Here is a 24,072-nt window from a genome sequence, read left to right as displayed (position 1 = left end):
GACGCCCATGTTGGCCAGCGTCCTAGTGCTTCGTGTTTGGTTAACTTGCATCTAGAATGTCTACTATGCTCTGGAACGTCTATTAAACCGTCGGTGAGCGTCCTAGCACCCCGTCTCTGACTGGCTTACCCGTGAAACGCCTACCGTGCTCTGGAGGAGAGCGCGTGCTGATTATAATTCTAATAGTTTTTTTATTCAGCAGACACATTACGCCCGGCTTATACAATTCCACTGTTAAAGAAACATAGATTGTGCAGTTCCGAACTGATTCACGAAATATCTGGTCGTATCTATAAATCGGTACTTGTGAATTTAGTAGGCGTGCTTGACTACCTATTACAGTCATTTCACTGAACTCAGTGAGCTCGAACGCCTCTTGATCTCACCGTACTGATTACTTGATCCCACCATAATGATTGCGGTAAAATTGTAAGTCTCATTGATCTATTCTCTGCAGGTTGCTGCTAAAGTCGCGCTCCTTAGAAGAGGAGCCCACGACGGGTGGCTCCATTGTTTGCTACAACGACATCGGCAGCAAGGAGGCCGTCGACTACGAGGAGTCGCTCTCGTCGCCGGGCGCCCTGACGCCCGAGAGTGACGACCCGAGCGAAGAAGACGCCGAGACTGTGAGGATGCAGTACCGGCAACTGTGGCAGCTCAGGGCCACGTTCGAGGAAGAGGAGACCACGACCGACTGCTTCGAGGAGTTGTCCGCGGCCGACGCGGCGTTGCACGTCGTCGAGGGCGAAGAAGAGGATCGGAGGCTGCTGCAGCAGCACCGCAACACCGGGTTCAGCACGTCCCAGGAGTCCGAGGCCGCCGACGAGCAGCAGACCAGGCCTTCCGGCGGAAGGATACCCAGCGTACCCAGCGAGGTGCGGCGTCACAACTACCAGGTCCTGCTGGCCCGTCGGCTGCAGCGAAGGGTCGAGAAAGGGTCGGCCGACAACAGCTTCGACAGCATGGAGACCGACTGTTCTTCCACCGACGCCAGTCGGACTGAGGGCGGCGTGACCACGTCCTCGTTCGACTCGACGACCGACAACACGGACGGTGGTGGTGGAGGGACGGGCGGAGCGGACGGTCAGGGCCACGCGTCCCGGCTTCAACAGATGAAGGCTGACAGCGGCTACAAGTCCATGGAAAGCAGCAACGGCAACAAGCCGGCCAAGCTGAGCCGGAAGCACGTTCCTCTGCAGGAACTGCACGCCGCTTCTGCCGGAAGCAGCGGCGGACCGTCGTCTTCCCGGAGGTCGGCGCTCCGCAAAAGACGCCAGATGGAAGGCGGACTCTTGCAGATGAGGGCTCACTCCGAAGAGGCGCCCGCTTCGGCGTCATGCTCGTCGAACCTGAGCTCGGGCCTGACGGCCGCCGAGGCGGCTGAGGCGCTCCAGTCTTCGAGTCTCTCCTCCGAGCCACTGGGATCACTGCAGCAGGAGACCCAGGGCAAGGTGTCCGTTTTCCAGAGGTTCTTCCGCTCCACGCGTCGTACGAGCAGCGCCCGCTCGGCCTCGTCGTCGAACTCGGCCTCGAAGCGCGTGTTGATGCGAGACTTCAGCATTGATCCCAAGACTGACGCGCTGTTCCGTGAGTTCTCCAGGCGGGACCCTGCGTATGACTCTCCCCGCAGCTGCTCTTCCTCGGGCCAGGGTGCGAGCCCGAGGCTCAGTTCTTCTAAGCTGCTATCACCGCAGCTCAGCATCGAGGAAGAAGGGTCGGAGGCCTCGCACTCCGCCATGGAGGATGACTGGAAACCTCAGGGTCCTTGCTGCGACGTGCCCATCGCCAGGTTACCGACGGACTAGATACAGGTGGCTCACGGTGGGGGTACCATGGGACTCGTCCGCGTGGAAGGACGCACGGGCGGGACTCGGGTCTTTCTTTTTATTTGGTTCACGTTTCACTACACTTGCCTTCATAGCGGGAATATCCTTAATGGGTGGGGAAGCTTGGCTCCACGTGTACATATACCTTAAAACCAGCCATGCAACATTCAGAGTGGCAGACGCTCGAATCTTCTATGTCGACGCAAAGCAAGAGCCATTTTCACTCACGAGGAATCTTACTTCGCAGGGGTTCTTTTATGAGAAACCTTAAAAAAAGAAGGGCGACATCCTGTTTATCTAAGTACTACGGAATCAGCTGCTAAGGCTTCACATAACAGTGCCTCTGCTGTTGCTGAGGAGCTCGTTCGAGATCACTGCAGCTGCAGCAGCACCCCAATTAAAAATTAAGGAGCTGGAAGAGAATTTTCAAACTCCCTTCGCGAAGTTGCGTCGAGTATTTGGGTGGCTTGTAACGAGCTGCCAGCCGAGCTATCACGATGTCTATTGCATTTCACGGCATCGGTAACCGTGTAAGAAAGCTTCGAACCGTCGAGCCTCCCCAGCGCAGTTCTAGGTACGTTTCAGCCGCGGGTGTGGCGATATGAACAATTGAATTCTCACGTCTAGTATGCAGAGGTGCACTCGTCTCATAGATGCAAGTTGTAGTACCGTTAGCATGAACTTCTTCATAGCATCTACATGTTTTTTGTCGTTGCTGTTTTATTGCTTTTATAGAATTCCGCGATGTTCTTTTTACTCGCTATTCAGACTCTTTACACCGCCGTCTGTTAGCTTAAAGTCTTTTGCTAATTTTTTTAATGCGTCTTGTTTGATAAGGTGACATATGTAGACGTATTGTTCGGACAACTGGTTATCATCGTTGTTAGCAGCGCTAGAGAAAACGCCAGAACAACAGAAACTGAAGTATTCACAGTGCATCTTGTCTTAGTACCATACTTCTTGTCTTTCAAGCTCTCAGGCGTCCTTAACTACTAACAAGTGACAACGCAATGGCTTTTACGAGCAGAAAAAGGTTTCGGAGAAAAGAAAGGAGATTTCTTTATAGTGCCCGCTTCATTTGTGTACTGATTGGCTCCTTTAAAAAATGACCCAAACCGCGCTGAGGCACCTGCACGAAGATAAGTATGTCACATGATTTTTATCTTTTTTTTTCTCTCTGCATAGATTGCTGTTGCTTGAAATGGTTATATGTATGTCGAAGAAATGGTCACAGCGGGTTAGGACCTATTACCATTTTGCTGTATCGCTGCGCTAACCAAGCTATAGAATAACGCTTTGTGTCAGCTTCGCTCAACGACTCGATTATACTTAAGATGCGCATTCTTTTTGCTGCAAGATGAGGTCAAACAACTCGCCGCAGTGTTCCCCAGTCGACGTCGGTAGCGCAGAAAAGTTCGCCGCACGGGACTCTGCAGAATCTCGCGAATCAAGTGTAAATAGTTTTTATTACTTAATCTCAGCTATATAGTTGTTGTAGTGAACGACCCTTCTTATCGACCATGCACATATATTACGCACCAACGTTTTGGGAAATCCTCTCTGTTTTAGCGAGAGGCCTTTCTTATCTGCTCGACCAACGCGAACGACGACTGGCAAGCCATAACCACAAATATATTTCGTTCTCTGCGCGTAATAACCGACGGAATTATAAAGGGGCCCTGAAGTAATAGCGTTATCGTTTGGCTATCATTCATTGCCTATTTTACATTACATTACACCACGATTAGTGGATTGATGCAATCACAACAGGCACACAAACCAGGCACAGGTTTAGGAAAATATAGAGGCATTCGAAAACGACATGTTTCGACAAGTAGTCATCTCTTCTTTAAGGTAGCAAATGCGTACTTTTACGTAGGCAAAAGGAAGTTCTTATCACGCTATGATTTGTCATGGTAAGCACCTCTTTTGCTATCTGCAAAGCGGAAAAACCTCCTTTTACAGTGAAAATTTTTATGAGATCACAACTCGGGTCACGTGCAGTTGTCCGCCGCTGGTGTCCGTAACCACGTCGCGTGAAATTAGAAAAAAAAACCTAGCACCAATGACACAGTGGGACTCGAACCCCGGTGCCAGCCCAGTATTCTACCACTGAGCAACGCGGGTGCTTGTAACCTGTTGTCAAACTTGCCTTAGGCAGGCTTGACCTAATACCAATGACACAGTGGGGCTGAAACCCGGGTCCGCTGGGTGCCAGTCCAGTATTCTGCCACTGAGCTACACCGGTCCTTGTGACTTGTTGTCAAACTTGCCTTAGGCAGGCTTGATGTTGGGAAAGCAATCGCGTTAATACGACTTATAAAGCGCTTTAAAACGGCGAAAGAACAACCAGTCGTCGCACAATGCGATTAGCGTAACGAGTGGGCCGTCCAATGTTCCAACCCCTTACAAAAGCTTGTTCCCATATCAACTGTGGCGCGTATCCACTTCAGCCATACTTCCTCATCGCCGTCAGCCACTTCATGATCTAAATAGGCACAGAATTCCTCGCAAGTACTAAAGTGCTTATTTGGGCCGGTTGGTACATGGTCAACGAAGTGAAAAAACAGCGCGTAACACAGGACAGAGAAGAGACGCCTCGTCCGTCTCTTCTCTGTCCTGTGTTACGCGCTGTTTTTTCACTTCGTTGTCCTCGCAAGTGTTAAGCGGATTCCACGCTTCTCAGAAGAAAGACGAGAAATAGCGCAGCAAATGCCGGCCTACTACCCAAATAAATTTATTTATAATGGCTTAGTGGGTATCAAGTAAAAGTGCTTGCAGTAGTTACCCAATCAGTGTTTTTAAAATGCTCTGAAAGGCCACTATTCCAGCTTTCGCTGTGACTGTGCTACGCCTTCCGCGCAGGCCTGACGTTTTTTTTTCCTTCATCCCATATTCGACTTTATCTCTTGACGATAAGGGCATCCAATGTACTCAGGAGCACGTTAGATGTTTATTGTTATACCAAGAAACACTCTCGGTTGCACCCTGTTTATATAGCGTGCACAGTAATGGCAGTTTCGACATATATTAAACTACCAAAACGGCACCTTTGAATAAACACTATACTTCAGGGCCCCTTTATTGCATTGCATAATAGTCCCATCTTTACCGCAGTACAATATGCCAGTCTTTTGTTTTGCGGCTGACTGTAGATGAGTTGACATTTTAAGCTTATCACTGCTGTACGTGCTCCCAGAAGATTTTTTTTTCTACGTGATCTTCTTTGACACGTAGACTGTTTTTTGACCCTTACAAAAAAAAAAGAGTGTTGTAAAGAGAAAAGATACTGTGTGGTTGAGAAGACCGTGCCTGTGTAGTAGCGAGTTTCTTTGACGTTTTGCCTTTACCGCTGTGAATACGGGCCAAACCCGGAGAATAATGTTTGGCGGCCAAAATTTCTCGTTTCACTGCTCTCGACGCGAGCATGCGTGAACATACCAAATACTCTCGTGGCGGAAACATTTTTCCCCCCTATAGCAGTGTGTTGTGTGTACTCAGGGGAAGCCGATAGTGGAAGATGACAGCTTTCAGAGCCTTATATACATGGATGAAATATATCAATTTTTTTTAATTTTACGAGAAAAGAAATAGAGATGTTTGTACAGCTGAGTAAGGTTTTATCTGGTTACGAGGAGTGGATGTTTGTTCATTTGTGATAAAAAGATACGGCTCGGATGAGTACGCGTTTATATATGTCTGTTGCATTCTGTAGCTAGTTATTATATTGAGAGTGCTTCTGGTTGCATATTGTTTAGCCGTTCACTGGGCCTTAACAGACGTTGCTTGATTTGTTGTTAAAAATGCATTTTTTTCGGGCTTACGTCCTGCGCTTTCTACGTGGTCAGGATTGATCTGATGATGATTGTTTCTCATATGGGACATTCCCGTGTTTTTTTTTAAGGGAAAGAAATGCTCCTTATCGCTCTTTGGTGGGCTTTACGTGGACAACACAAGAAGTGCTCGCTGCTTGTAGTGGGGCAAATATACAGGTAATACATTTATAGTGAACTCATAAAGTTCTGTTCAACGAGTGATAACCGTGTGTTATGTCAAAGAACCAAAGAAACAAACAAAAATGATTGTGCCACACAAGTCGGCGTATGATTGTTTTACTCGTCTTTAAAAAAAATCTGGCAGATGTCGCTCATAGCTGAGTGAGGACGTCGGTGCAGAGCCGTTAATTGCAGTTTCGTGAATTATAAACTAGAGAGAACTGTGGCGCTGTGATCGCTGCGAGCCACCATGGGAATGAAGAGTAGCACATGATAGGCCTAATCATGGCGCTTGTGGCTTCGATCGCGCCTGTGGCTGCGTTTATTGTGGTGTTTTGCTTTCGTTTTGGATTAGACAATGGAAGGTTTAGAACCTAGTGAGCTCATTGGAATAGGTCAACCTAAGTGTTGGAGTGGCACGGCTGAGCTGTTGTGGCATTCGTCCTGCGAAAAAGTGCTGGACAGACGGACACAAAATCTTACTCAAATTCATGTACTAACCACGATTCTTACGGGGGCACAAGCACCATGTATGAGTTCCAGCTCGCATAGACACTAGCGCCACAATTCCCTCTAGCGTACTATTATGAAACTCTACGGTGACACATGGGGTCTCCTGGAACTGCCGAAGGAAGTTGTCCGCATGCAGGATCACGCCGGAAGTGTGTCAGCGGATTCCTGGATGCTTTCCGGATGATCGGCAAGCTTGAATGTTCTTTTCGGATGTGCCTCTCCTCGGTTGTTCCAAGATTAAAGAGAATTCAAACACGCGCAAATCATTCGCGAACCATACAGCATTAAATACGTCTGTGAATGTGTCATGCGTCGCGAAAAAACCATGTTCAATCGCGGGGCTTTTCCAGAGAAAGCATGCTGTCTTGTCTATATACGGCTGACCAGGCTTGCTACAGCTTGGACGTCGAGCAGGTGAGAAACTTTGGCAGCCCTAAATGATCGACACCCTCAAATGTAGTTCACGCATGTTCGTATTCAGTGCGTGCGTCAGTGCTTTAATGCCTAGCATACACACGCTATTCCTCAAAACTCGAAACGTGAGTTGAGAGTTGTGTATATTTCAGCGCACCAACAGGGCATATTCACATCTGAAATCTTGCTGAATGAGTGGCAAAACGAAACTACCTGCTAAGCTTTATATTTCAACATACATAGCAGCTGATACTTGCTTAGCTTTACATGTTAACATACATAGCAGCTGATAATGCACAGTTGAGAAAGACAGAAAATAAGTTGACTTTTTAGCTCCAATTCGTGAGAGAATTTATGCATAGCATATTCCAGTTGCATGTTTGCGTTTCTAAAATAACATTCACCGAGTAAGTGGGTCTGCGAAGGTATGCGCCCTGTTGCCTTCTTCGGCAATTTCGGAAGAAGGGCAATTGCAACATTTCGCACCTGTGACACCAACGCCTCTAAGTGTCATCCCACTACTGTCTGCTGTCGTCTGGTAAGTAACTGAAGCCGTTCTATGCGTGATAGTCTCTCTGAACGTAACTTGCGGCATATTTGAACGTGCTAGATAAATTTATTTGTAGAGCTTCACGTCGGTGATGAACCGGACTCTGGCAGCTGTGACGCTGGCAAATACTGAGAATCACCAAGTGGCACAGCTTAGGTTCCTGTACACCCACTGGCAGGCAGAACGTTCCTTCTCTGTGCGGGGGTGTTAGGATGCCATATGTTACGGTTATCCTAAGCTCACGTGACCTCGATCTGTCGAAGGGCAAGTAGACTGTACTCCGTTTCATACGTCATGTTCAACGCTGTGGAAGCTACACAATAAGGCACTGGAATCGGGCCGGTTGGTACTTAACCATAACTTTTGTTAGCGCGAAAGACTCGTACGTAAGACCAGCGAAGTACTCAAGACCAGCGCTACTTTCAACGGCTTTTAGTACAAGAAAACATCAAATATATAGGTGTAGCCACCAGAAAAAAAGAGCATTGAAAATGAAATGTGCTTACAAAAGTTGTGGGGTCTCGAAATGGCGAGCGTGCCACGCTCTTGGAAAACCGACACATTAGACGCGGTCGGAACGAACCAAACCAAACAACGCATTTATTTAACTACTTTTATAACGATTATATCGTCAGCCGAATTATTATCATATCAGTTGTGATCCACACGCTAAACAACCTTACACAATATTACACAACACTCAACGACATAAGACCGTATCGCTATCGCCTGACTCTCCACAAGGGCCCCCGACAGGCGGCCCACGGTGCCGCGCACCGAAGTCCCACTGCGAGAGACAAGCGTTCGCGCCGAACGCCACCAGCCAAAGAGACTTGCTCAACACTCTCGTGCCGCCACCAAGGCTTGCCGCCAGGTGCCACTGCCGGCGCTACCGATCTAACCATGATGATATTGGTAATCAATGGATGGATGGATGGATGATGTGGCTGTACCCTTTAGATCGGGCGGCGGCTAACGCCACCTAGCCGTAATAATTAGTGAACTAACCACTAGATTTCTCTTTATTTCCTTTAATTAGTGAAGTACAGGACTGATACTTTGCGGTGAATGGTTTAATTTTCACTCGTACCTTGACTTTCGCCACCAATCAGATAACCTCCTTCTAGTTAATTCTACCCGCTTGAAGTCAATTTTGCCCTCCCTGTCCCTAAAAACCAGTGCTTTGAAAAACACTGCGCCATCATCCTGAACTATAGGGGGAAGCCCTTTACCGAACCTTATGAAGTGTGTGGCGGTTTCCTCCTCCTCTCCACGTGCACTGCATACCGTGTGTGCCCCTTCGTATTTGGCCCGATATGTCTTGGTTCGCAATATTCCCGTCCTGGCCTCAAACAGTAGAGAACTACCCCGAGTATTATCATAGATCAACGCTCGCAAACACAACGCCACCTACCGCTCAATAGTTGTGACACCAAAATATGGATTCTGCGCGAGACACGTGCGCCACGCGGCACAAACAACTTTACAGGGGATGTAGCACCCCCAACAAAGTTAAAAAGCTATCCAAGAAGTTCGGCCAGCAAAATGTGCAACTCCGTGCGTCTCAAGACCAAAAATGGTTTGCTGAAAAAAGCTGAACAGTGGCAGCAAAAGTGTGTGTTGAGAATGAATCCCTAGGTTTTGTTAACGGGTAAAATGAGAGCACCTTGGTGGCGATATCAAGTGGGGAGCACTCTAAGTGACACCATGAATAAAAAGTTTAAAAGAAAAAGAGGAAGCAAGGGAGAAATAGAGAAACGGGCTGGAGAGAAGAAAAATATAAATAAAGTGGGAAAAGGCTGAAACATACAAAATGAAAGATAGGAGGGAAAAGTAAGAAAACCAGAGAGAAACATTAAATAGTTCATCTCTAAATTATTTTAGCTCTTACAGAATATAAATCATAAATCCAGTATGTATGATCCACCCGATTCTTGGCCGATCCGCCTGAGTGGGTAAGTGCCAATATTCCAAGGAGCATCATCATCATCATGCTGCCCAGCACCGCGCTTATTTCAGGATTGGCACCGCTATAGTACGCATAGCTAACGTAGTTTTCCGATACCTCGGCAGTGGTGGTGCCAATTTGGGCCATTTCTTGATTAGGCGTGTTTTAAACACCGTGAACAAACGGTACGCACTTGTGCCACCCTTCCACGAAGGGTTATCGCCTCAGGGGGAAAAGATTCATCCGTGGTCTCCCACTGCGGCCACTGGACCACAGGACCTCAATAACTCGTTTCAATCAATCAATAAATTTCACTGCGACGTGCCTGATTATCATATCACATTTTGGCGCGCAAAACCTTGGTAGTGGTTTCTACGATTACGTTATCGACCTTGTGACCTTTTACGTTGTCGCCTTGAAGGAGGATGGGCTAGCAGTATTGCCGCTGGTTGTTGTTGTTTCCCTGTGCAAATGGCCGCTGGTTCCATATCGCTCCTGACTGGTTGTCTTGCTCGATGGCACTGCATAGCGCGAGAAAGGGCACTGGTTGCTTTCGCGCCCGCTTGAACGCGCTGCTGGAGCGCGCAGGCCAGGCATGCGTTTGTTCCCTTTCATAAAAATTAACAATACATGCGACGTGAACAGTTGTCGGCCGTCGAGTAACCCCATTTTTGGTAAGGCGCATCTGCGTTTATACATGCGACATCGAAGGCTCTGGCGTTATTGCTTACGCTTGCTTACGCTTGCGAATGCTCTCGAGTTATCGTGGCAGTTAGTGACGCGCGCACAATCTGAACAAAATGCTTCAAGAAGCCTCCCGAACTTTGCGACGCGATCTGGGCGGAGCGTTGATGACAGCTTTCGTGGGTGAAATGCATAAAGCAAGAAACTGGCGGGGCAATATATATGGTCCGGATGATGATGATCATAATTCCCGGATAGAATGGCACTACCCACTACGGGGGATCGGCCACGAGTCCTGCGGCAGTAGAATTAGCGAAACAAAATAAAGAAATAATCAAAAGGTGAAAAAGAGGGTCAAAAATAACAGACATAACGGGCCTGAAACAATTTTTTTTTTCGTAAAGCACCTCATCTGGCAAACCTATGTTCAAGCATGACCGCGCAACAAACATAGATAAGTATCACTTTGTAACTCAAAACGTGACGTGAAATCACCTTGATATGAATCACTCAAAATGTACATTTTAATAACGTCTTCGTTTTTATTGTCACGGCGTCGTGACATTGAAGAAGGCAGCAGTCAGCCTGTATAAGACGGAATTCTTTATTTGGCCGAAACCGTGGTCGAGAAACCCGAACTCAAGATGCACTAAGCAATGCACGCTGTTACACTGACACCGGCGAACAGAGCCGTCGATCAATTTCGGAGGAGCACGTCGGCAATCGTACATGCGCCATTGAAGATTCCAGCGTTATCGCTAGCGGCCGCGCAAGTTCCCTGCAGAACGAACACTAACGGTCGCGCTTTCAGCATTATCTCACGCGGGAATGTTCCAACATTATTTAGATGGCTCCCAGTCATTCGGGCGCGGTTCGCGCAAGGTAGCAGTTACACGTGTAATGTGGTAGTAACATAAACATAGAAAGAAATGGGTGCGTGTAACCACATCGCAACATCGGCTACCATCTTGTCCGGGCAGTGTTCGTTAAACCCATGTAGTGGGTAATGGCCATGAATGAAGGAGCATGCTAGCTACTGAGGCAGCTTGTCATTCCAGAAGAACATCTTCATTATCATTACCACCATCATCACGTAGAGCAGTGTGTTAGAAGAAGAAGATAGCAACTTTGGGCGCCGTGGTCAGTGTGGACCAGCCCGATGGAGTATTGCAGCTACGATCCTGACGAGTATGTTGTCGAACGGACGTCATGGTGAGCTGTGTTGTCACTTCTTGTTCTGTTATCAAAGTACCGAGCGGACAACAGATTAACTGGTGATTACACTAGAACAATACACGGGCCTGCGAACGCTCCTGTGCGTGCAATGCAGCGCTTATTGCAAAGGGGGTCGAGTAACACAAGCGATAACGCCAGAACCCCCTTCCAGGTCTTTCATGGATGGATGACCTCGGGAGGGCTCGTTTATTTGTAGGCTCGGTCCCTGATAGCGCCGAGTTGTCCCTTCGTCCAGTTTGCTCTCTGCACATTGAGACCCCGTCCGACGACTGCGAAGCTACTCTTCGCATTCGACAATCGTTGATGGTGGGAGTCCAGTAAAACGTCACCCCCCCCCCCCCAAACACACACACACGCACACCTTGGAAAATCTGCGCTTTTAACGCCTAATCATGCGCAGTTGGCAATGAAGAGGCACAATAGCATTTGCGAGAAGCCGAATGACCCCGAAACTTGGCTATGGATGTGTGCATACAATAAGGTTGAACGCTGGGCTAGTTGGTGACTGATTATTTTACCGTAAGGTTAAGTAGCGCACTTTTTAACATGGACAACAGAAACAAGGAGTAATGTGTCCTCCTTGCCCATGTTAAAAAGTGCGCCTCCTACCCTTACGGTAAAAGGCGCGCATACGTAGTCGAATCGCGCTCGACGAGTTATCTGCGATCGAGTCGATTTTAAGCATAATCTACCCAGCTTGTAGTCGCGATTTCTCGCTGCTCAACTTCCTCATGCTGTGTTGCATGGGACCAGGCGCTGTTGGCGGTGTCGCTTGCCGCGGTACGACACCCTGGCCTTTCTCCTGCTGCACGCGGGGTACGTGTCCCAATGGGCGTTCGACTACCGCTTTTACCGGGCCGGCGGACTGACCCTAGTCAACGTGGCCAACGTGGTGGCCGTCCAGCAGGTGGCAATGGTACTGGGTCGCATTATCCCCCTCACTCGTATGGTGAGTAGACGTTCTACGCAGGAAACAAAACTGATGGTGCCCCTTATGCATTCTCCTCAAGCCTGTTTCACATGCGAGGGACTGAGCGGCATCGGTCAGGACGATGAGCGCGTGAACGCAAGTTCGTCTCAAATGCTATTGCGCGATGTCTGTCGCTCTGATGGGTCGTGGGGTGTGTTGCGCGAAGAGTCCTAATGATTTCCTCTCGACTCCACCTCTGCAGTCACATGTCACATGTTCCTCACGTCACTGCTCTCCCATTGGTTAACCAATGGCGATGTCGTCACTGCTCTCCCATTAGCCCAACTTTGGCGATGTCGTTCACACTGAGTACTCGATGCTCTAGAAAACTGTGTTGGGCTCGTGCGACGGCAGCCGCTCCGCTCTTGGGGCAATGTTGCTCGCATGTGAAATAGGCGTTAGGCGACTCGAAGGCAAACGCCATCGTCTTCTTTTCCTACTCAGTTGGTGTACTGATTCCCCGTACTAAAGCTTTCTGCACTGAACGTGGTTTCGTGCTGCCTCCAGGATCTGAGGCAGGTATTTCAATATTTGCGCACCCCGCCTGTTTTGGTAGCGTAAGCTACACTGGCTGAGGTTGAGCAGTTCATTGTGGCTTATCGAGAGCCTTGCTGTGCATGCCCGGGGAGCCGTGACGTCACACGGCACACAGCTGGCGCGCCGCGGAAGGCCTGGAAGCACCTGAAATGACGTGTCACTATTTTGGGCTAGCACTTGACTCGCGTGAAATTACTTGATAGTTCTATCGTCTATCTATCCGTCCGTCCATTCTTATCTCACGTTACGTATATCCTGGCATAGTCGGGCTAAGCTACTGCTAGAGCTAAACTACTGCTATGCATTTCTTAGTCGGGCTATGTCAGGCGTCCAGTGGCGTCCGCGAGCTGGCAGGTGTTATCTCTCCACTCTCACTCCCTCTCTCATAGCAACAGCTGAGGGCGCGCGCTTATTCTCGCTCCTAGCAACCGGAGCAGGTGGTGCGGGTGGAGGGCCAGTGAGTGGAGAGGAGCGCGCTCTGGCGTGTGAAAGCGCTCGCATAGCGGGAGCTCGGCGAAGCTCTCTCGTGTGTTGGGGCAGTGTAGGAGAGGGCAGGTGCAGTGCTTCGCCGCTCCTCTCACCATTCACTCTCTCCTAGGCGCTGCTCTGTGCTCGCTACCGGGGCTGTAGAAATTAGGCGCCTTCTTTTAACCACTACCACCACCTCTCTCTCCTCCCGGCACCCCACTCTCCCGTCTGCTCGGTCGTAGGTATATATAGATCGAAGCGCGCGCCTCACTCTCGGCCGTTCGCTGACCGATGAATGTGTGAAGAAATGGTTACGGTACAAATCCTCGTCACGTCATTAATTTACGCCATTAAAATCACTACACCGTGTACTCTCGGCGCAACAAATGTCTTCGTATTTGCAAACGATTCCCTTCGAGTAAGTAGGGACAATTTTTTATTAAAAACTACAGGGGACCATCTCCCGTAGTATCGGCAAGTCTCGTTGCTTGCATGATGTTGACGCAAAAAGTCACGTGTTGGGCCGACACTGCCGGCTTGAAAACGGGTGGGCTTGCCAAGGCTGGATGCGTGACGTCATGCTCTCTCATTTCTTTTTCCACCTGGTTCGTCATTGGGACGTCGTGATGTCACATAATGCTTTTCACTATTTGTTGTAAAGATGACATCGATGGGAACAGCACGTAGTTATTTTTTGAACTGTAGTCTTCACTCCATCGTTTATTTTCGTGTTTGACTACGCGTCTAAGGCTTTCTCCTCGGTACATGAGATTAGCGCTACGCAGTGTCCGCATTAGTTGCGAGCATGACATTCAGATAGTGCGAAAAGGAAACTATTGGCAGTGTGCCGTAGATTTGACTTCAGAGAACTTCGTTACTTCCTGTACTGGTCGTGTTTGACGATTTATCGCGTTCCAAAGGTAGCGTTTCTTAGCCATTGCGACATGAACGGCATCTGAAGCCACACGTGACATGCTCAAGCTGCCCATGCATGTGCGAGACCTTCATCTTCACTTAAGAAGAGACTTAGACACTCATCCTATTCGTACACTAATACATAACAAACAAGACACGTGAATGTTATAGCTTTCATATGTACTGCATATAAATTTGTTATGTATGCAACACAACTTCCAGGAAGCATTTTTGCAAGGAGTGTGCCACAAGCTATATGTGTTTCGTTGGAGATTTCTGTGTATCTGGCTATGCTCTGTGTTACAGAGCTGTAAGAGCAATTCCAGACATGTTTTTTTTTGTAAGAGTAATATATATAAAGTAATCGTACTTACTATCGGAATCAAGAAAACATATCAATAAGACAGCAACAGTGGCTTAGAGAAGGCCCTTTGTCGTCGTCTCATCGCAGCCCTACCCATCACGGAAGCTACCTCGCATACGCATACCAAGAGATCTGCGGTCCTTTTCTCCGCTGGCACTGGCAATCGCCACGATGGCCAAGGCCCGCGGTCATTTCTACGCAGCGGCTGCGGTGCAGGGCTTCTTGGTGTCGGCCATCGCGGAAGCGGTGTGCCCGATCGACGATGTTGACATCTCCGTCTGGCAGGTGACCGACTGCGTAACGATTACAGTGTTTTCCTTTTTTTCTTAGCGCGTTGAGTCAAGGCTACAGTATGCACTGTGGCACCCGAAGGCGAGGCAAAGAGCGTAATTCGAATACTAAACTACGGCTCTTGAGAAGCTGTGACATCTATTAATGGGGAACCTAGGATATAACGAAGGGGACAAAACGAGAGCTTCATTATCGTTAAACCAATTGAAATGCTTGAAATGTTGACTTGATTAACGTTGCACAGCAGTGACATTTGAGCGAGTTGGCGCATGAATGTACAGCACTGTGTGATGAATTGTCGTTTCGTCTCCTTTGCTGAATAACATTCGGGTGAACGCATACACACACAAGTATTGGTGCTGCTCGTCAGGGACGGCCCCGTAGCGTGTGGGGTGGAGGAGGGGGCAAGGGGTGAACGTGTGGGTTTTGCCGCCGCCTCCCCCAAAGTTTTCTCATGCTGAAAGACACGTTTCACACTCGCCGCTGTGGCTACGAGGGGCGCTGGCTAACTCTCCTCGGGATCGCACGCACAAAACTTCCCAACGAAGTGAACGAGAAAGCGCCTTTCTGTCATGTTCTCGGTTGGGCGTCGGACGTGTGTGAACTCGAGCCGCACTGACAAAAGCGTGTCTTTACATCATCTATAGCTCCATCAGTGTTGCTACACTACAGTTAAAAACAGCAAATGCTGCCCCACCACCCACGCTTTTTTTAATCACTAGTACGATTCATTTAATTAGGGTGTGCTGTGAACGTGAGCGAAGGCGGTACTGTAATTCAGCTAAATATCGAATGGGCCCCGTCATGCACTCTAGAAAAGTTATCAACTAAAAAAAGGATGCATTTTTTGTTCCACAATAATAGGCATCATCTGGCTTGCTTGGGCTTTCTTTCTCGAAATCTCGGCACTGGCCGGTTTCCTACCAAAAAAGATATGTCACGCAGATAACGCGCATGTCATTCGTGACCTGAAAGTGCCGGGCGCGCGGCGATAGTACCAGGAAATGAACGCAAGATAAACGACGACCCTTTTACTCGATCTTTCGTTTTTCTTTTTTTTTTTTGAGTGTGTAGAATATCGGAGGACAAGAAACGTATTCAGCGGTTTCTTTAACCCTTCGTACAGGGCTGCGCCAGCCACGTCATCTGGACGCTGGTGGCCGTGCAAGTGGACTACCTGCGCTTCGACATCGGCACCGTCTACCTTACGGCAGCTGTCTGCTACGTGGCCGCTCTCGTGTGCCTGCGTTCGGGCCGAAGGCGCTGCTGCTCGTCCCTCGCGAAGCGGGTCTTCCGTCAACTGGACATAACGTGCGGCAGTTCTGACGACGACGACGACTCAGCGTGCAGCTCTCGAACCGCGTTAGCGTTGCCCCGACCTTCTGGACAGTCTTTGAATTCCAGGTATGCGATATCGGTTCGGGCCGTTTAATCGTTAGGAAACTAAGGAGAGCGTTTGCTGAAACAATCTCATGATGAGTGTCGAAGCCAGTGTAGTTCGCGTGCATGCAAGGCGTAGAAAACGCTGCCGCAAAGGGGCTTGACCATATATATTGGATTTTCGTAAGGGTTATGCGGGCTGGCGGCGACAATAAATGTTCGGTCGCCGAACACACTGACCTGTCTTTCGCGGTTTCCACTATGACCGGGTGGATAGTACATGATACGGATGAATGGATAGCTGGTTGGAATTGGTATATGAAATTGTATGGATGGATGAATGGATGGGTAGAGAAAATGGTGCTTGGTATAAATGGGATGGATAGGTGTAATGATATGGGTGAACAAGATGGGTAGACCTAATGGTATGAGTAGACGCGAAGTAACCGATAGATGAAACGGGTAGATAGGTAGGTGGAATAAAATATGTATGAAGGGATGGAAAGTAATTCATCCAATCAGCGCCGTCTTTACAACAGGTTGGTGTCTCAAAGTACAGCCCTGCTTGGTGGTGTTGATATTAAAGTCGGTAGCTCGTCACGTGCGTAGACGGACGGCGTAGCGCCTACAATAAAAAAAATTGAGGCTCGACGAGTGTGGTAGACGTCATGAAAGCACGGAGCAAAAGTCAGAAGGATGCTAATAGCATCGAAAGTTGTCCACTAAAAACTAAAACTGTGACCTCACACTGATTTGCAGCGGTTTTGGCGCGAAATGAGAAGCTTCATTTTTTTTTCTGCTAATGATAAACATGTTATCCAGACTTTAGATAAAAGCAGAGCACAAAAAAAGACAAGACGGACAAGAAGGCAGGACTTGTCCCTTTTTTTTTCGCTCTACTTTTTTCTTAAGGCAATGAACCAGCTCGCCGAGCAAAGCGTTCTATTAGCTTTAAGACGTAACTGATGGAACTAGTTGCGAAAGAATGAGTTATCCCTTGAAGCTTATTTAGTGTTTATTTGAAGTCATTTTCATGTTATTCGTATGGCAGTTTTGTACGCTATGTACGTAATACTTGCTGCTGGGTAAGCTGGTTGACATCTACAGGATCTATGTTAGCGTGAACAAAAAAGAAAAAATATCTATAAACAAAAAGTTATCCGCTGATCACCTTGCTTCCCATCTTTTCGTCCTCGGCTGCTGACCCGCAGGTCGCGGGTTTGAATCCCGGCTGCGGCGGCTGCATTTCCGATGGAGGCGGAATTGTTGTAGGCCCGTGTGCTCAGGTTTCGGTGCACGTTAAAGAACCCCAGGTGGTCGAAATTTCCGGAGCCCTCCACTACGGCGTCTCTCATAAACATATGGTGGTTTTGGGGATTTAAACCCCACATATTAATTCATCTCTTTCATCCTCGTGCTTTGGTTTAGTGCTAGCGCTAACACGTATCACTCCGTTATGTGTGCTTTTGCGGCATCACTTGCACTTCGTACATATCGACGGTGAACTTCCGAAGGCTTCTGTGGCTGGCGTTCTACGCGGAGAGTTCCAGTCGCGTCGCCATGACCGTGAGCAGCGTGTGCATCCAGACAACTGCTATACTGGCCCGCGTCGCATTTCCAGCGGTAGTGGAGATACCGTGCTACCAGTACATGTCTTCGTTGCCTATACTACTGGTCGTCAGGCTGGTAAGTGTTCCGTTATCCCCAGCGAAGTGAATTCAATACTCGATATGCAGTGATAAACGTTATTGATCTAACCAGTCAGTATAGTTTTGAGATGACGGGCTTGTCGTACAGAATCCTTGAAGGGATACTGAACAAAACTTTCGCTGCCAATTTTTTCAGTCGAATCAATAGATTGGATCATGAAATCGATAGAGAAAACCTTCATCCCGAGCAGATACTACGGGAAAAAAATAATGAAATTCGTGCTTTTATCACAAACTGTCGCGTCTAGCGGCAATGCCGTGAAGTAGGAGATGTGACGTTGGGTGACGTCATACTCACCGGAAACTGGGAAGCCAACGATGTCGGCCATTGCCCGCGTTTTTCGACTCGCTCGTCTTCCACTTCAGTTCTCAAAGCCGGTATGAACAGCAACAGCAGCGAACAATGCTTCCGGCTGGGGCAAAGTGCCAGCGGTGTTGTGGAAGGGAAAGAGTGGAGTGAAAGGACAGCAGGAGAAAAGGATGAGAAGGACGAGAAAACGTGCGTCCTGCAAGCGCCTCGGTGAGTTTGATGTCACCGCTCGCACTCGCGAGCAGCCGCCACGCGCTCGCAATCCATCAAAAATACAACCAGCTGTTAAAAGATACCGGAAATAAACTCCGTTTATCGGAACAGTGGCATCTATCGAATGGAATTTCGAAGTTTCGTTAAAGTCCCCCCCCCCCCTTTTTTTGTTCAGTATTCCTTTAACTACAGAGCGCTGCCTAAGTAGGAGACAGATAAGTACACACGCTGCTCTGAACAGGCCTTTTCTGACATGAGGGATCGGTTCTTTAATAGCACGTCATTTGGACATGTACTGAAGGTCCTGCACCTTTGAGCCAATGCTTAGTAGTCTTCTTCAACTGAATGTAAATAAGGAGAGGTTGTTGCCAATGCGTGGCGCCGGCTACTCCTCTTCTCTTGTACAACAGTCTATACATCCCATATCAGGTAACAAACAGGAGGCTATACATACGTACATAGTACAACACCACTTACGCACTGAGTCGAGTTTTTTTTTAATACATGAATGTGTCCACACCCCACAGAATTTGTAAAAATACAAGTAATGACGCAATTTAATACCCAAATTCGGGCAAGATATGGGCTACAAAAATGTAGAAGCGCACCGTATCAGAAAGAAAAGTGATTATGTAGGTGATGCTGTTGCGGCGTTGTGCCACACAAAAAAAAAGTTATTAGAATTGGCGTTATCCTGGCGATATATGTCTTCTTTGGGTTATGACGGTGAGTGCTGTGGTCGTGCCGCCGTGGTTGTATGGTGGCTAAGGTACTCGGCTGCTGACCCGCAGGTCGCGGGATCGAGTCTCGGCTGTGGCGACTGCGTTTTCGATAAAGGCGAAGATGCTGTAGGCCTGTCTGCTTATAATAGGGAGCACGTCAAAGAACCCCAGGTGGACAAAATGCCATAGCCTTCCACTACGGTGTCTCTCATATTCATATGGTTGTTTTGGGACGTTAAACCCCACATATCAATCAATCCGTTTCACATGCGTACTTCCTGCCGCTTGATAAAGCGGATCCCATAAACCAGTCCTTACATACAGCTTACGTAATTGGGTTTTGTGATTTACAATGCAGGTAGGAGCTATTCGGAGGCTAGGGTTAAGCATTCTACAGAGTCCCGAAAGTTTAAATGGTGTAGAGATGACCACCTGAACATTTGGTAGGAGGTACGTAGGCAAAACGAAGTCATTATACTGTAGTACTCTCTGAATGGGCGTTTCTGGAAGTGGCTTTATTTGATATTTCGACTCTCCCTCTGTCCGTTGTCGACGCCGCACCTTACACTTCAAATTACGCGCTACCGTTTCTTCGCAGCTGTTAGAACAGTTGGCCGCTAGCCAGGCCTCGCGTTGGCCCCAGACATGTGGCCGCCTGGTGTTCCTCTTCAGCGGCTACATGGTGTCCTCGATGGCGTTGCTGCTCCACTTCCAGACCTACGTCCACCAGGGGGACTTGTGTGCGCTGCACATGATGCTCGCCTACGCGACGTCACTCTCGTGCACGGCCGGAGCAGTGAGACCCATCTGGGAGACACATCTGGCCGGTCAGTGTCTGCAAACATCTCAGGCAAAATAACGTGGAAGAATAACAGGTCTCGGGCGACTCGAGTTTTCAGTTGGGACAACGCCAAGATAATTTTTAAGGAGCGATGCTCCTTAAGCCCACCGTTGCCGTCGAAGCACCTAGCGCCGGGCAAAACTACAGGTGCGGGCTTTGGCAGGTCGCTGCACGCGCGGCACATGGTCAATCGTTCCCGCCACCGGGCGCTGCAGTCGCTCTCCCCATCCACTTCCTACGCTGCAACCTTCATTAAATTCAGCATCGAGATCACACGCGTAGTGTGATTTCTATGGACCCTCGCTTATCGCTTGTAGTCGTACGCAGAACAACTGCTAACTTTAATGGGGAATAGGGATGCTGCAACGTGGTGTCTTCGGGGGGAGGAAGCGGTGATGAAGTGGGGATCTTGTGCGTCGTGTATTGACTACGTGGAAGCAGGTTTACTGACCGACGTCGGGTAGCAGGCAGTGAGCCAGCACAGCGAGAGCAGTCCAACAGTCTCGGCGTCCACAGCTCGTGATCGGTGCTCGTGCTTCACACAAGACAGCGTCCCATAGATGAATTCCTTCGAGACTACTTCACGCGTTTGATTTGAGGAGTCAGCGGCGGAAGAAGGGCAGAGAAAAATGTGACGGGTAGCAGCCCCTCAAGTTTCCGCAATCTCCGAATGAAGGTGAGCAGAAATGTTTTGCGGCGAGTGGGCGCACCTACACGATACGATGGGAGGAGTGGACAGGCAAATGGTCATTTTGCTCTAGTATGCCATGGCAAACAAAAACAAAAAATGTGGTGGGTGGGGGCAAGGGCCTGGTGTGCCGCGCCCTATATAGATACGCCACTAGTTGTAACACAGCCTGCCGTAGTCACTCCTGTACTACCAGCACTCTTGACTACAGCAGTCATTCACATAACGTCAGCGTTTTCATCCAGCGTTATTTATCGAGGTTACTGACTATAATTGGAGATAATAAAATAAAATTTAGCTAAATATTTTCCCATTTTTGTAAATTAGCGCAGATTCTTGCCTTCATGTTTAATTAAATCATTCTCTCACGTTATTCAGAATCTTGCCTGCTCTACCTTTCCACTTACCTGCATTTGAAAACCATATAGTTTTTCATGCTAAAACATATATAACATAGCGTGCCTCCAATATATGAACGCCAAAGAAAATAACCGAACTTCCTTTTGTGAATTAAGTTTCAGCAGTAAAAAAAATTGCACCAACTCCCGCTAAAGGGAACCATGCGATGACGCGAAGCAGCACTGGTGTTCACTTGCGTTTGCATTTGTTGTTTCCATATGTATGTTTCATTAGTGTGTGAAGTTGCGTATATGTCGTGTACCGCGTACGTTACCCGACCCTTCCCATTTGTATGTGTTACCGTGTGTGTTCCGCAAAGGGAACGCCCAGTACTGCAAAGATGCGAGCGCACAGCTGTGACTGAGAGATAAACGGGAGAGGAGAAACAAAGCGGACGCAGCGCTCTACCACTTCCTCCATCCCACCTCCTCGCGCTCAAAAGAGGAGAGGGGCCCTCGGCGACCGTCCGCACCCGCCACTGCGCATGAGCCATCTCTCCCTCTTCCGACCTCCTCACGGTTGCGAGAGATAAGGGGGAGAGTTTACGCATGCGCAGTAAGGGTGGTCACGCCGCACACCGGATTGAAAGGCTCCATACATCGCTTCGCACCTAAAACATCGTACTCACACACGTTGTCACCCAGACGCTTGCAGCAAGAAGGCACTACAGAAAATCTCGTCACATTGCTCGATAAGGAAACGTTTCAGTTGACGAAAAATTCGCCCTGTTTGTAATTCGAACAGAGGATAAACACCTTCACGGTGCAGGAGTACCGTCATGGCATGAGTACGAGCGACCGGACCCGGGCAAATTTTTCATGTGGGACGCGTTATTTCCTACAAAATTCACATTAAGTTCTTCATGGCTTCTCTCTACAAACGGGTTGTGACAAACTTTTTTTTTCACATTTCAAGCACCTTATACAACTTTGCGGACCTCCGTAAAAGTAAGTTGCCGGAATTCATATGACTCATCATTCAGACTTCGTTTTTCCTTTCCTTCTCTTTCGCGCGCTAGGCTTCGTATCGGCAGCCATGCTGGTGTGGCCCGTCGGTCGGATTGACCAGTTCGACGGTGCCCTGGCCTGGGCCTCCCTAGCCCTGATGCTGGGCTGCTCCGCGGCCACCATCTCCTTCGTCGCGGCTGCTTTGAGACCGAGCGGGATGCGCGTCAGGAGTCGACGCTGACAGCCAGTTAACGCACAATCCTAGCACTGAAAAGATGCAACCCGCTCTACTTGCCTTTGCTTTAGAGCTTGGCATGTTGTTGATGTTAATAAATATGCTTAAATATCGGCCGACATTAGCCGTTTGTTTATGGCTACACACGTCGACTACATTAAACGTACCCTCAGACGGGTGTCGCCATCTTAGCGAATTCTCACGCGGTGGCTACCAGAGGCGCAGCCAGGTTTTTTTTTTTGGGGGGGGGGGGGAGGAGTGCCAGGCGGGGGGAGGGGTTCAAAAATACTTTAAGCTCGTACGTGCGTTTGTATACGTGCAAAACTGGAAATTTTCGGGGAGGGTTTGAACCCTATCCCCCCTCCAACTCTCCCGTTGGCTACGTCCCTGGTTGGCACACTTCGATGTAGGTGAACTGCTAAAATATCTTTTGCTTATATTTAGGTGCTGATTAAGGAACCCCCATGGGGTGGAAATTTCCGGAGCCCTCGGTTATGGCGTCTTTCATAATCATGTCGTGGTTTCGGGGACGTAAAACCCCATCAGTTCTTACTACGTACCCGGTCGAAAAAGCAACGCTGTGGACGTTAATGGAAAAGCTATCCTATAGACTATTTTACGGACGATTAATGGTACCACTTGGGTGGGCTCTTAACTTGGCCTTTCTGTTATCTTTTTCAACTTTACGAACAGCGCTACGGTAGATGCATATGCATGAAAATATTTGGGTTAGTGCAATAGAAGTTCCATCTATACAGCAGTCATGCGTCTGATTTGTAAACCGTGTATTGAAACATCTTCAGACCCGATAGCAGACTCATGCCTGAAACCTTCCAGTCGGGATTGCTTTTGCGAAGTAGCTAAAGGTCGCTACCTGTTAATCATAGATGGTTCCACAATACCTGTCCTCCGACAGGAGCACCGTATACATACTGTCGGAACTTGACAATCAATGTACTTGTAGAGGGACAAGGGGTCAGAAATCCAGTACTTGTAATAGACTGGCACGGGCAATGCTTAAGAAAAAAATCGCAGCCATTGTTTGTTCGGTTTCTTTTATTGCGTAGTGAAGCCTTTTTTTTTTCTTTTAATCTCCGCTTCGTATGTACAGTCATACACACACAATCAGGGATCATTCATTCGTAGATTTTTTTTTCTTTTTGTACACAGACATCACTCAATGAACGTCACCGGTGGCACTATCGTCACCAGGCGCTCAGACTTCTCGCGTCGTCAATTTTTTTCTTCGCGTGTAATGTGTGTTTGCTCTACAAATCTCGCGTAAATATGGCTACTTTGTTTGCCAGACATATAAAAAAAGACATCCAAAAATTGGGACATGGGACATATCTATTCAGATGCACAGACAGAGAAAACAAATGGGCATTTCCGCTACCACAATACGCCACGCTCTTGAGAGTTACACAGCCAGACCTACAATCATGTGCACATCAAACAAGAACAAGAAATTTCAAAGTAGAATAGGTTCTTGAGGGATGGTTATCAAGGCCATCATTTCAGGCCATCCATCGCTGATACACACCACTCATGACCTTTGCTGATGGCCAACACTCGTGGACCTGCGTCTTTCAACTTTTCTACTATTCCGTGGCGAAAGTTCAAGCACTCGTCAACTTGGATGCAGGGCCTGAAGAAGTAATTGTGTTCTCTTGTTCAAGTCAAAGATCCTTGAAGCTGATGGAGGTGAAGCTAATCATTTATTGTTTTGCCCATCAAAAGTGGACGACCCTGTATAGAGCACAACCGCACAAGCTTCTTGAACATTAGCATGCAGCGAAAGAGGCAGAGTTGAATGTCTTCTGAACACTAACAAAACCCATCTGTTTGCTGTGCCAGCTGACGAAAAAGGTTCCCCTTTTGGGATACCCTGGGCACTTAACAAACGCTCCTAACCAA

The 24,072-nt window shown here is 48.3% G+C and overlaps 2 protein-coding genes across 2 annotated transcripts in view; both read left to right on the top strand.

Annotated features, from left to right (window-relative positions):
- Positions 1-5,921, top strand: part of LOC142774660 (uncharacterized) — a 29,806-nt gene extending 23,885 nt beyond the window's left edge. Inside the window, exon 5 of the mRNA XM_075875295.1 lies at positions 458-5,921. Within this exon, the coding sequence (XP_075731410.1) occupies positions 458-1,805 (1,348 nt within the window). The 3' untranslated portion in view covers positions 1,806-5,921. The remainder of the gene's footprint in view (positions 1-457) is intronic.
- A 13,122-nt stretch (positions 5,922-19,043) lies between these two features.
- LOC142774898 (uncharacterized) lies at positions 19,044-22,279 on the top strand. Its single transcript, XM_075876042.1, has 3 exons — positions 19,044-19,049; positions 19,644-19,872; positions 21,992-22,279. Exons 1-3 carry the CDS (start codon positions 19,044-19,046, stop codon positions 22,159-22,161), a joined length of 405 nt encoding a protein of 134 aa, XP_075732157.1. The 3' UTR covers positions 22,162-22,279.
- The last annotated feature ends 1,793 nt before the right edge of the window (positions 22,280-24,072 follow it).

Source organism: Rhipicephalus microplus, chromosome 10 (genome assembly GCF_043290135.1).
Source record: "Rhipicephalus microplus isolate Deutch F79 chromosome 10, USDA_Rmic, whole genome shotgun sequence".
NCBI lineage: Eukaryota > Metazoa > Arthropoda > Arachnida > Ixodida > Ixodidae > Rhipicephalus > Rhipicephalus microplus.
This window is presented reverse-complemented; position numbering and strand designations above follow the sequence as displayed.

What these genes read in the sequence shown, in the direction of transcription:
- LOC142774898 (XM_075876042.1), top strand. An exon ending in CTGGGAGACACATCTGGCCG is followed by an intron (nt 19,873 to 21,991) that starts GTCAGTGTCTGC and finishes TTCGCGCGCTAG; the next exon opens with GCTTCGTATCGGCAGCCATG.